The sequence below is a fragment of the Rhamphochromis longiceps genome, linkage group LG7, assembly GCF_057381845.1.
Source record: "Rhamphochromis longiceps isolate RC_006_pf linkage group LG7, R_longiceps_female_GT1.1, whole genome shotgun sequence".
Lineage (NCBI taxonomy): Eukaryota > Metazoa > Chordata > Actinopteri > Cichliformes > Cichlidae > Rhamphochromis > Rhamphochromis longiceps.
Genome location: NC_140563.1, coordinates 48,697,716 through 48,710,511, shown reverse-complemented (window position 1 = coordinate 48,710,511; position 12,796 = coordinate 48,697,716). Strand labels below are relative to the sequence as shown.

The 12,796-nt window shown below is 39.6% G+C and overlaps 1 protein-coding gene across 1 annotated transcript; it reads left to right on the top strand.

The window, feature by feature from the left end:
• The first annotated feature begins 956 nt into the window (after positions 1 to 956).
• ak1 (adenylate kinase 1) lies at positions 957 to 6,749 on the top strand. Its single transcript, XM_085414001.1, has 7 exons — positions 957 to 1,095; positions 4,310 to 4,344; positions 4,963 to 4,998; positions 5,106 to 5,269; positions 5,462 to 5,578; positions 5,668 to 5,859; positions 5,960 to 6,749. Exons 2-7 carry the CDS (start codon positions 4,338 to 4,340, stop codon positions 6,023 to 6,025), a joined length of 582 nt encoding a protein of 193 aa, XP_085270127.1. The 5' UTR covers positions 957 to 1,095; positions 4,310 to 4,337; the 3' UTR covers positions 6,026 to 6,749.
• Positions 6,750 to 12,796: the final 6,047 nt, after the last annotated feature.

Genomic DNA, 12,796 nt, shown 5'->3' with positions numbered 1-12,796 from the left:
TTAATCAAAAGTAGTACCTCAGTGCTTACATGAACCTTAAACATACTGAATTGTGAATCAGGATGGATCATGTACCACAGTGCTTTATGTTTGGTCCATCTCTCTTTGATAAACAACACATTGGGAGCTAAGATTAAAAAAATTCTCTTCATGTTTTTTGTGAATTAACATTTTTTTAGACACTACACGGTACGCTTCGATTTGTCTTTGCCATAATTTGTATATATAAAGATATTTTGTATTTATGTTCCTTTTAAGGGCATGAATATGTCCCCTCATGCTTTTAATAAAATGTTTGAGATGTTTAGTTTGGACTTGTTTTTAAAAAAAAGCTTGCATGCATTAGTTCCTCTTTGCTTACACGTACACCTCTGTGCTGTATGAACCTTGCAATCATTTGAATGGATTGGATTTCTCAAGCTGTAATCTTTTGTGGAACATTTCACAAAAAGCTAATCGGACTCTGTTGGCCCACTCAAATATGGTTGCTCAACTAAGACTGGGTAGGAATGTGAAGAATTAAATATAACAAACATAAAGTTTCTTATTTGCATTTACACCACTCCCTGCATCACATCGGATAAACCTGCGGTGTAATTACAGCTGTTTTAATCTGCATAGTGTAATTACAAAGCACTGCAATTCTATTATATAATAATTAGATTCAATATTCGGTTAAAAAGCACCATTATAATGCATCTGTGTTTTTTAATGGTTACATATCACTTAATCAAACTTCCTCAAACACTGAGCATTTTTGCATGTCACATGTCCTCTTCTTCTCATCAGATATCCCCCAAACTTGCAAAGACACACTGACCACAAGATTTTAATTTACTAAGGGGGTGTGTTGATGTGCAGCTGTCAGACCATGCCACTCCGCTTTCCCCACTTCCTCCTGTCCATCATCCCTTCTTTCCTCCCTCCTACCCAGAATGCAATGCAAACTTGAGCAGGCTCAGGCGAGCTATAAAAAGGCATAGAAGCGGAGAGGGAGGGCTGGCGTGCAGCAGGAACTGTGCAGTCACACGCACACGGGGATCCAGGGACAGCAGCCCCTTGCGCTGAGATCTAAAGCCACAACGCGAAAGAGAGGTCAGTACAGAGGACAAAGGCTCTATAGAGGAAAACAGGCAGGAAACGCCTCTGAACAGGGCTGGGTTTGTCAGAGAGGGAGACAAATAGAGGAATATCGGAGAGACAAAGTGGGCAGGGCTGTTTGACGGGATGGAGAGTGGGAATGACAGAGGCAGAGGTTCTTATGGGAACTGTCATGGGACCGTTTAGTCACACTTTAAAATGGTTGACATTTCTTTTTTTCTTTATGTGCCAAAGGAGCCAATCATGGATTTCTTTGCAGTGTAAAGGCATGCAGGGCTCGTCTGTCATTCACAGTGATGTTACTTAAGGCATTACATCATAATTATCCCCAAAACTATAATTAGCACTGATTGTATTTGCTTGTTTTGCTTTGACTTTTCCTTCTCTGGTTTCTTCTACTTTGATACCGTGTCAACATTCTCCTGAACCTGCAGCCATTTAAAAGGGCATTTTCATGCAACCCCGCGTAGCCATTAAAGTCCGCTGCAAAGCTTTCAGAGCCCGCGAGGATCATTAGCAGCTGATGAGGGCTGAGTGCTATTGATTCCTGTTTTCTACGTGCAATTTGGAGCACAGACACATTAATAACACCCACAGCAAACAATTGAATGTCTCATGCTCCATCCTTCCACAAACAACACGGAATATCTCCCACCGCACTGACGTCAAAGGGTCCCCTGATTTCCCTTAAAGGGACAGCGCTCTCAATTAAAACCGCAGAGCACCCTGGTAACCAAACGATTTACAGGGAGAATGTGCTGTTAGATCATCGCTTTCTGTGTTTTGCTTTCAGGGGCGGTCAGTCAGAGCTTCATCTCCATGGGCTTTTTAGGAATGCTTGACAGATAACCTTTAACAGCTGCACATCGGCTTGAGTCTTTTTTTAGCAGGGCCGCATGTTTAAAAACGGTAATTAGACATGAGGGTGGTGCAGGCAAGATGGACTGTCCCATCTTCCTTAGGATGGATGTAATGGTGATTGTAGGATCTGTAAAGATAGAATTAAAAAAATCTAAACTGCATATATGAATAGACCACCACTACTATATCAGGTTCTCTAAATAATTTCAGCACTTGATTGGACTGAATTGAATTTTCATATTGCAGGATTATATAAGGGACAATTTAGACACCAAGTCTCTGTTAAGACTCTCCCGAGGAAATGTAGTATGTAGTTTCCCTTCCATAATTGCAGACAGTGTTAAATGCCATGCCCACACCTAGGAGTTGTGCAATCAGGAGTTAGTACACATATGACGTGTCAGGACACAGAAGGTGGCACCATAATAGGCCACACAGAGACTCCCAAAACAGGTTCTGTGCTGACTCAGATGTCAGCCTCCGAGTGACATTTACCCAGACCACAGGGTTAATGGCTGCTGACATACAACTGGACACCTGAGAAGCAACGGCAGGGAGCACTGAGGCGTAGTACAAGTGAGAATCAGAGAACAAGCTGACAAACTTTTAATGCAAACCAAGAAGCACACACTAGGTTTAGGAATGTACAAGTTTCCTTCAGATTAAGTATACTTTAATGTATATCTTGCTTTTTCTGTCTGGCAGTTTAGCCATAAAATGACTCATATCGCACTGTTCTGCAAGCGTATTTTGCAACCTGGCACTATGCAAACTGTACTATTTGAATTGCAAGGGCTAGATAAAATGCAAACTGCTGCAATGTCACCAGGTCAGGTTTGTTTCAATTAATTTAATGCTACTCCTCGAGGTGTGGTTCTTTTAATGCATTCTAATAAAATCTTGCCACAGTAAAACAGTTCCTGGAGATCCTTGAGGAATATTTAACTCCTATTAAATAATAAATCCTAAAATACTGTTTTTTAGTTGTTCATTTAAATACACGGTCCACGATTACACTCAAAATGTCCAACACTGCACCTATGAAGATATTTGTCACCATATAATGTTTTTTTTCTGGTGTACAGTGTGTCCTTTCCTTTTTAGTGCCAATGCCAAGGCACTTGGAGGCACCAAGTAACCTGAGAAGTACTCTCTTGCCTTTTGACACACATTTAATTTGACATACAAGCAGCTTCTAAAGTTACTTTAAGACTATAGCTAGCCAATTTGTTTCATGTGTGTAACATAGTAACAAGCACAATAGCCAAAAAGTGCTGTATGCATAACTCCAAAGGCACACAAGTAGTGCAAAAACTCACCTCAGTGCACAGCAGCTGTGTGAGAGAAATCCATTTAATTTAGGAAACAATACATGACAACTTTGACAGAGTGTGTGGGCATATTTTTGACTGGCACTGCTTTAAAGTATTTTGTTTTTCAACTGTATGTTCAGACGGACATGCAGCTACTTGAACGTGCCTATTTATGCCAGCAACCCAGCCTTCTTCCTCATTCTTCAGACTTCTGTCTTTGAGTCAGCTAAAACGGACGTGTAAACAGGAAACAAACTGGCTATTGTCTTTTTTAGATATGCCCAGGTCTATTAATACAACACTAAAAGGTATTTTATTACGCCAAAGGTTTTGTGAATCAAAATATGCTCATACCAGCTTTAACACTATAGGAAAGAAAAGCAGGGTTGCCATTAACAGCATGCTGTGTGCTGTTGTGTCTGCTCAGTCGTGCTCAGTACACTGTACTCTCAATGACACACCAGAAAACTGGCTTTTCCTACATTATACTATACAAAACACACACACAAACAAACTGTTGTGACTTTACCAGGAATAGTAATATTGCCAGCTTTACCAAAACCAATTTCCCCCCAAAAGTTGGAATATTGTGTAAAATATAAAATTGTTATGACATCTACTCCAAAATTTTCTCTGCTTTTGTGTCAATTCCTTAAAGATTTCATATGAATTTTGTTAAACTTTTAATTATAAATACTGAAATATCAAAATTATTTTCAATTTTATGCTGGGAATTATTCTAAAATGAAATGAAATGAAACAAAAACACTATTTTAAATAGAGCAATTTGATCTTTTGAGCACACAAAACTGTCCTGTATTGCTTAAAGAATATGTAGAGGTGAAAACGACCCTGTTATGGTGATTATAGCCTAAATCTGGCACAGTAATTAAGGTGATCATGCATACATAATCCAAAGTTATTGATTTATACATTAAAGGGCTACCTATAAATCTATGCCTTGCTTGACCTTGCTTGCTGTATGTATCTTCTGTGAATATATTCACTTTTCTGTGTCCTTTTCTCTCTTTTAGTTGACCGAAAACACTCAGACGTAACACAATGGCAGGTAATTAATACACCTGTTCAAGTATTATTATAAATGTCTCTTTATTGATGATAATGAGGTGGAACGTGTTCATTTGTGTGTTTATTATTAATCTAATGGAGTAAAGGAAAGCAGACAGACGGTTGCGTTTCCATGGACTCTACTGCCCTCTTTTGGACAGTTTGGATAACACAGGGAAGGTTTTAATATGTACATTTTAAAAATATTGCGCTCGGATTCTTTGTCGTGATATTGCATTTAATGAAAAACCCAGACACGATCGCAGAATATGATTAAGAACAAATGGAAATGGCCTTATTGGCTAGATTTGCAATTCAGACTTTGTTATAAGTGCCTGGGAACACTTGGCAACAAAACAAGGGATAACAACAGTTGCCATGCCAACACTACTTAAGCAATAGCACTAAGCTAGACATAAACAAGCTCAGTCTAAACAGCCTGTTGCAGCAGTTAAAAATGGACGTGTTTTCTTCTTCATCATGTGCGCGTCTTTCCTCCACATCCGACTATCCAGACGGTTTGTTACAAAAACGTTTTCCTTGTGATTTGAACTTTTGCTGTCAAGAAAAACCTCCCGATTCACGCATGTATAACTTTGTCTGTGCCTACTCATTTCAGACAAGCTCAAAGATGCCAAGATCATTTTTGTTGTGGGTAAGTACCCTGAGCCGCTCTTAGCACTTTAGCAGTAGCGCATTTAGCTTTTATTTGCCTTCATGCCACATGACTGTTTTTTTTTTTTGTTTAATCTTCTTTTAAAGGTGGGCCTGGCTCTGGAAAGGGCACCCAGTGTGAGAAGATAGTGGCAAAGTACGGCTACACTCACCTGTCATCTGGGGATCTGCTCCGTGCTGAGGTGGCTTCTGGCTCTGAGAGGGGCAAGCATCTCCAGGCCATCATGCAGAAGGGAGAGCTGGTACCTTTGGTAAGAGAGGGCACTATAACTGAAATAATTGCGAGTATGCATAATTTAAAAGAAAACAAAAGGTTTCATGTTTTTTTTGTCCAATACTAAATGAAAAGACAAAATACAAGTGTCAGCTCTTCTAAGACACCTTTTTTTGTCAGTGCCATATCATAGTGAAGATTGATCATAATGTTTTGGGGCTACCTGCAGGACACAGTCTTAGACATGATTAAGGAAGCCATGATTGCCAAGGCTGATGTCTCCAAGGGTTTCCTTATTGATGGCTATCCCCGTGAGGTGAAGCAGGGGGAGGAGTTTGAGAAGAAGGTATGGGCTTAATTCATCTTTGCAGCAATGATTTAAAAAAAAAGAAAGAAAGACGGAAGCTTAAATGAACAAACTGTCTTTGATCCCAGATCGGCAAACCCTGCTTGCTGCTGTACGTCGACGCAAAAGCAGAGACTATGGCCAAGAGGCTTTTGAAACGCGGTGAGACCAGCGGCCGCTCTGATGACAACGAGGAGACCATCAAGAAGCGCCTGGACCTGTATTACAAAGCAACCGAGCCAGTGATTGCCTTTTATGAGAGCCGTGGTATTGTCAGGAAGGTGTGTGCGACTGCTGCGACAGCGGAAAAACAACATTTGAATCTCACGTGAAACGTCAACATATATTCTAACGCATCCATTGTCATCTTATTTTGCCCAGGTTGACTCAGAGCTGCCAGTGGATGATGTCTTCGGCCAAGTCTCCAAGGCTATTGATGCTCTGTAGTAAAGCAGCATAACTAGATGGGCCTGTGTCTGATTGTTTATTTTCAAATTTCAAAAAAACAAACTAAAAAAACAAACAAAAAAAGCCAAATCAAAAGAGAAACAATACACTTTCAACTCATTTGGCCATCAGTCTCAAAGATGTCTTAACTTTAATCCTAATCCAGCAATAAGAACCTAAAGTTTTAAAGTTACACAGAAATGATTCTGTGTGAAGCAACTTTAAAAAATATCTCTATATGTACAACGTATAAGTCTTGTTTCCATTCTATACTTAACATTTACAGATATGGATGCAGGCCTGTCTACAACTCAGAGGTGCTGTATACAAGAAATATTAACCACCTTCTAACCTTTAAGGCCTACACTTGGTCAAACACGCACTTTACACTCCCCCTTTTTTCTCCTCTTAAGTGCTGCCGTATTAGAACCAAGAGTTAATGACTTCTTTATACATTGTGCCATTAAATAACTGCAGAGATCACTGTGGACAAACTGGTGGAACTTCATTTTCATGTTCGTTGATGGAGCTTTTAAATTACAGTTGCTGACCGCTTTTAACTTCACACGGTCATTTCTGTTAATCTATTTACAGTTACATTTAAAGCACAAAAATGTTCAATTTCTTTTCTATTTTTTCATTAAGATATACACATGTTACATGTATTTCTATAATGTGGTATATGTAAAAATGAAAGATTAAAATAGCCTATAATAAAAAACAATTTGAGTTATTACTGGTGATTGTGTTACCATTGCCCTGCAGTCTGTAGTAATACTTAAAAAACATACTGTCTTCTTTACAGTGTATAAAACAATATAAAAGTCATATTGTGAGGAATCCTGGACAACAACAAGCGCACCTAAAAAGGGGACTTTGACCAGGCTTACGAGTTCAAAAGGGGAAATGGTGGTGTTGCTGAAGCTTGTAGACACAACAGGATGCAGAAAGCTGTGAGCCAGTCCTCTCCTGTTATAAAGTTTTCCCTTAAGACCTTGGTGACCACCTGGTCTTCACTTGCCTCTCATCTTCCTCTCTCTCGCACACACAAACACACATTTCCAGCTGGCCAAGCAAACACTGCGGCAGGTATCCGGACTACTCTCAAAGGAGAGCTCTGATCATGACCGTGTGCTGCAGGGACAAGGAAGAGGAAAACAACCTCTGAAAGGTGCACAGGATGTGTCCATTGGAAAGTCAATCAGGAGACGGCGTCTCTATGCGCTTTCATGAAGCCATTGAGGATGCGGCCTGAATGCTAGGAATGCTGGTCTTACTTAATAAAGGTAGAAAACAAAGGGAATGACCAGAGGTCGCAGTGGAATTTATCACGTACAGCAGAGAAAGAAAGACAGAGGCGCATGTCTCTGAATGGGGGAGAGAGGTGAGAGGGAGACGGGGGTGATAGCAACCCTAAGTGTGTGTGCGTGTCTACTTACCTACAGCCCTGCAAGTTTGGGATCTGCAACCAAGCTAACCTATTCTGATTTACTAAAAAATATATACAATACAGAGCAAATGTTTTGAGTCCCCCTTTATTTCTTGCTCTGTTATTTGGTGCTTTTGGTTTATTTAAGTAGTCTGGGCTTCTTGAAGGGCATTCAAAGCTCTTCTTTGGATGTTGGCTTACTTTTGTTGATCCCACACTGCTTCAATAATGTTAAAGTCTGAGCTGTTTCTGAGTGTTCGCTATCATTGGTATGATGAAAATTGAAATTTTTGACAATCAGATTGTATTACACAGGGGCTCAAACTCTGATGGCACTTTTATGCGTTCATATTTCCATCAATTTTAACAAGATCAACTAAACTACTGGCTGGAATGCAACCAGAAACCCACGATAAAGCCTCCACCGCATTCTGCAGAGGGTTGTTGACACTCACCGTATCTCTCTCCTGACCTTTAATTTATGGATGATGATTTGAGGCTTTGGTAAACAGTAGATGGATCAGCTAAAGGCCCAGGCCTTTAAGGGCATGACTTTTGGATGTCGATCATCAGTGTCCTTAAGATTTTTTAAGGACTACTGCACAGCAGATATGCCAAATCTTAAGTTAATAGGATTTGGGGAATCATCTTGTTGTTACACTTCAAGAATTATATATCTAGCTCTTTGAAAGCAAGAATATAACAAAATTAAGATTGGCTCCAGACTTTTTTTTTTTACACAACACCGTGTGATGTTGTGTAAAAAATTAATGTATAAAAGAAGAGACCATTCATTACATTTTTCATTTGCTATTGTGGCAAATATTTTAAAAAGGTAGCAGGCCTGCATTGCAGACAGGCCACATTTGCACCTAGACTCTTTTGCTATGGAAGAATTCTGATGAGTGTGCAGATTATAGTTTGGCATTCTCTGCACATGATTCTTCAAAAACATTCATATATAAAAATTTCATCTCTTGCCCACTGATGCCTTCTTGTTCCAGTAGCCCACTTCTCATCAGGGCATCCTGATTCCTCAACATCTGGACCTTGTTAATCCGGGTGACATCCAAGCTGACATGACTTCATATTTATTTTAAAACACACACACACACACACACACACACACACACACACACACACACACACACACACACACACACACACACACACACACACACACACATATATTTAATGTGGGTGTAGGTTCAGCTCTTAACAAGCTGGAAATTCTCTTGCCTCCTCAAACCACAGGCTTGGTGTACATTACTTGGATTGGTTGGACCAAGAGACAGTTCTTCACTTTGACTGAGACTATCTTTAATGAGCTCGGGCTCAATGAAAGTTGTGGCATTTTTGTATATTTTTTTTTTATTGCATGAGCTGCATTTGCTGAACTGATGATGAATGTTCACTGTCAGTGGTTTTTAGTGTTGTGATGTGCATTTTCTTTTTCTGGTGTTGCCCCTTGCAGTTAAAGGCTGCTTTAGATTCTCTGGATTATTTAATGATATGTGTTATTTACAGTATGAAGATACATCACCTACTATGCAGTATGAATAGAAAATAACCCCCAAATTCTTTGCATTTATATGTTGAAAAGCATCATTTTTAAATTGTTCAAGTATTTGCTCACATAGCCTGTCACTGAGTGGTAAACACTTTCTGTAATTATGAGTGAAAGACAGGTTTTCCAGTGTTTTCCATATTGCAGCTTTATCAAAGCGGCATAGGGAGTGTTGTTAATATAAAATTCAAAGTAACATATTACAGATGATACATTTGCAAGTTTGATCAGTAGATGTTTAATTGATTTAGTCTTGTTTTGGCTTCCTTTTAGGGGTCATCTCGCCTCTGTCAGTGCGCCCCAGGGCAGCTGTGGCTACAATGTAGCTTTCCATCACCAGTGTGTGAATGTGTGTGTGAATGGGTGGATGACTGAATGTAGTGTAAAGCGCTTTGGGGTCCTTAGGGACTAAGTAAAGCGCTATACAAATACAGGCCATTTAACATTTACCATTTTCATCTAAAGTTTCACTGTCCTCCTTCTGTCCTCTTCTCTCCCTTTTCTTTTCATTCTTTAGCTCCTTAAATGACTCCATCCACCTTCTCATCACACTCTCTTCACACATTAGTACATTTGCGTCTCTGTCCTTAATTGCCCTAACTTGCTGCACATCCTTTCCAGCACACACTCTCTGCCTAGCCAATTGATGCAAGTCCTATAGGGCTTTGCCACCTCTCTCTTTAGTATACAACTAGACTTTAAGTACTCCTTTACTACTTCTTCCCCTTTTTCTTTGCCAGCCTCTTCCTTCAAATACTTGCCTGTACTCCCTCTTTCCACCACCATGTGTCATTGCCTTCTTTCTTCCGTCCAGAGGATACACCAAATACCTTCTTTGTAGTTTTACTTAGTTCTTCACTCCTTTTTGAACTCAACAACATTTTTCCTCCCTCACCTTCCATTGCTTGGAAGTCTAATTCACTACTAAGTCAAAAATGATTTGCACATCTTTACACTCTTTTTTCACTAATAGATTTTATGCAATGTTCCAAGTCCAACACCTGCACAACGAACAACAAGCAGGGAAGATCTGAGCACTTATTTCTTCATAGCCTATGTAGGATTTGATTTTTTTTCTTCAGTGCCCCCCTGTGGAGGTTTTTTAAACAGTAAGTGAATGGCCTTGCATGCACAAATTTATTTGCTTTAAAACCTGGTTAAAAGGCAAGTTTCAAATGAAACAGTCCATGTGTGAGATTTCAGCCAAGGCAGAAAGGACGATCTGAAAAAAAGGTGCACATGATGTATAACTGCGTTCACTTATTTGCACAGCAGAATCTAACGTCAGCTAGAAATTCTAAGGAAAGGCTTGTTGGGCTTTGTTTATTCCAGACATCGGGTATCTCATGATCTCATGGGAGTCATTCCAGCTACCAGTAACTTATGTATACAGAGGTTGTTTTTTTTTTTTTTGGGGGGGGGGGGGGGGGTTTGGAGGAGGAGGAGGAGGGGGGGTCAACTTGCTTAGAAAATAACCTGCCTGCTTTCAGACTGTCACAGACTGTTACCAGGGCCTCTCATTTAACTCAAAGATAAACGCACTCTAACAAAAGCCTTGGATTACTTTTAAAGGTGAGATATGATTTTGCAAATGGGACTTTTCTATAATGAAGGTCTTGCCAATTAAACAGCATAGGGGATTGTGGGTGTAGGTTCAATTGCTTTGTAAAACGGACAGACTTCTGTTCATCTGGTATCAGTCTGTGAAATTACCAGTGGAAGGCCATGTGTCAGATCCCCCCTCGGAGTACGATAAGGAAATAAGTAAGCTGGCTCATAGTCCTCATTCTCCTTCTACTTTTCTGTGGACTGCATAGCACGGGCTGGCTGGCACCACCACAGAGACCCAGTGGCACCGTGCGGGAACCAACGTCAACTTGTGATGAAAGACGACGGCCGATTGTTTCCTGTTATTGAAAAAGGACGCATGGGTGGGGGTGGAGAGTTGGGGGCTGGCTCCAATAAAAAAGGAATGCCATTGAAGCAGAGGGCTACTGTCCTTTAGCTTCAGAGGGACTTAAATACCTGAAGCAAATGCAAAGTGTGATATACGCCTCAGTACGAGAGCACTGCAGTTGTTTGAGCATCAATGGACACAAGTAGCACGCAGTCGTCTCTGTTTCGTGTCACATCCCATGTGCACTTCTTTGTTCATTCCGCCTGAAGGAATGTGGTCATTTTACAGAGTCCATACACAAAATACTAACCAGACTTAGAGACATGTGCTGCCTTCATTAAACGTGTCCACTAAACTGTGTACACGGAGGTAAGTTCAGAGTGACTTAGGCAGTTAAGTATTTCTTTTACATTCCTATATTGCACATGTAAATCATTAGGGAGAGAGAAAATGAAAGAAAGCCACAAAACACTTGTGCAAGTGTTTGCTACTGGACTTTTGTGATTACTGTGAACGCTTTTGTTGCATTGTTGATTTGATACGATGATGACTCCTCCGAGTCTGTTCAGTGCAAAAAGGATGTTGTGTCTACTCTTCAGAACTCTCACTCTTTCTTTGTGAGGCTGATGTAGCCAAATATAAACACAGTTCAAAGAAAAATCAAACTTTTTTCCCCCCAGTTTTGGTTTTTAAAGTAAGCAGCTCGTAAAAATGTCACACTATTTTGTTTTTATTAAAAAAAAATTACAAGGTGTTCCTACACATAATTGCAAATAACAAAATATTTTTGAAATGTTAAATAAGTAATTAATTTATGTATGTACAATTAAAAAAAATGAACATTTTTTAAATGTTTCCTTGAGTTTTTGAGCCGTATTTTTTAGTCTCAATTCTGCATTGCTCAATCTTCGTATTTGCAGGTTATGAATGTAAGAATAACTTTAATGATGTCTCATATCCACTTTGCTGGCATTGAAAAGCCAGCCATGAAAAAAAATTGCATATTAGTTAATGTAAAATGTGACAAAATGTGGTGTGGGAACAAATTTAGTGAATAAATCATGATTTAAATGAGATTATAAGTATCACTTAAGTCTCTGCTTTGCTGAAGGGAGCAGAGGGAAGCTGGTGTGGCCCAGTGATGAACTTCAAATTAATACATAAATACCATTTTTCTGTTAAATTGTGAATATGGTTTCTCTCCTTTTTAAAATGTTTTGGTCTTTTACTTCTGTCTCCTTGTGCCATCCTCCCCTGTAGCACTTCACTTGTGAATTTGCTCCTAACTGTTAGATATAAAAGGCACTCAACTGACAACAGATTGCATTTTCCCCCTCATTGGTGAAAATGTATTCTATATACTGAAACTTGACAACTGTCTTGTTGTAACTGCTTGCAGGTGACACTGACCTTGCTTACTATATAGCTGTCAAACTTAGTGTCTGACTTCTTGGATCCTAGTCCAAAACAATCCCATCTTAATACACTTTAAATAATCTATAGTGTCCATGTGCTACTTTACACCATCACCACCACAAACGGGAGTCATAAAATGCATGACCTTTGTGCGATATGGTAATTATTGGCATTTACTGCATTGTGGGGATATTAGTAGAAAATGGTGTACATAGGAAAAGCACCTTTAGTGACACCTGGTAAATAATTTTAACTAAAATGGACCTGCTAATATCTTTAAATTATGCATCGGTTTCCTAAGTATAGACCATTAAACACAGCACTGACCTTTACCTGATAATAGGTGTGTAATTTCCATAATAGCACTGTAATGACACCGATTATGCTTCCCCGAGGCATACAAAAACTTACTTCCATATTACACAATTCTGTGTCGGTCTGGGGACAACACTGTACATGAAT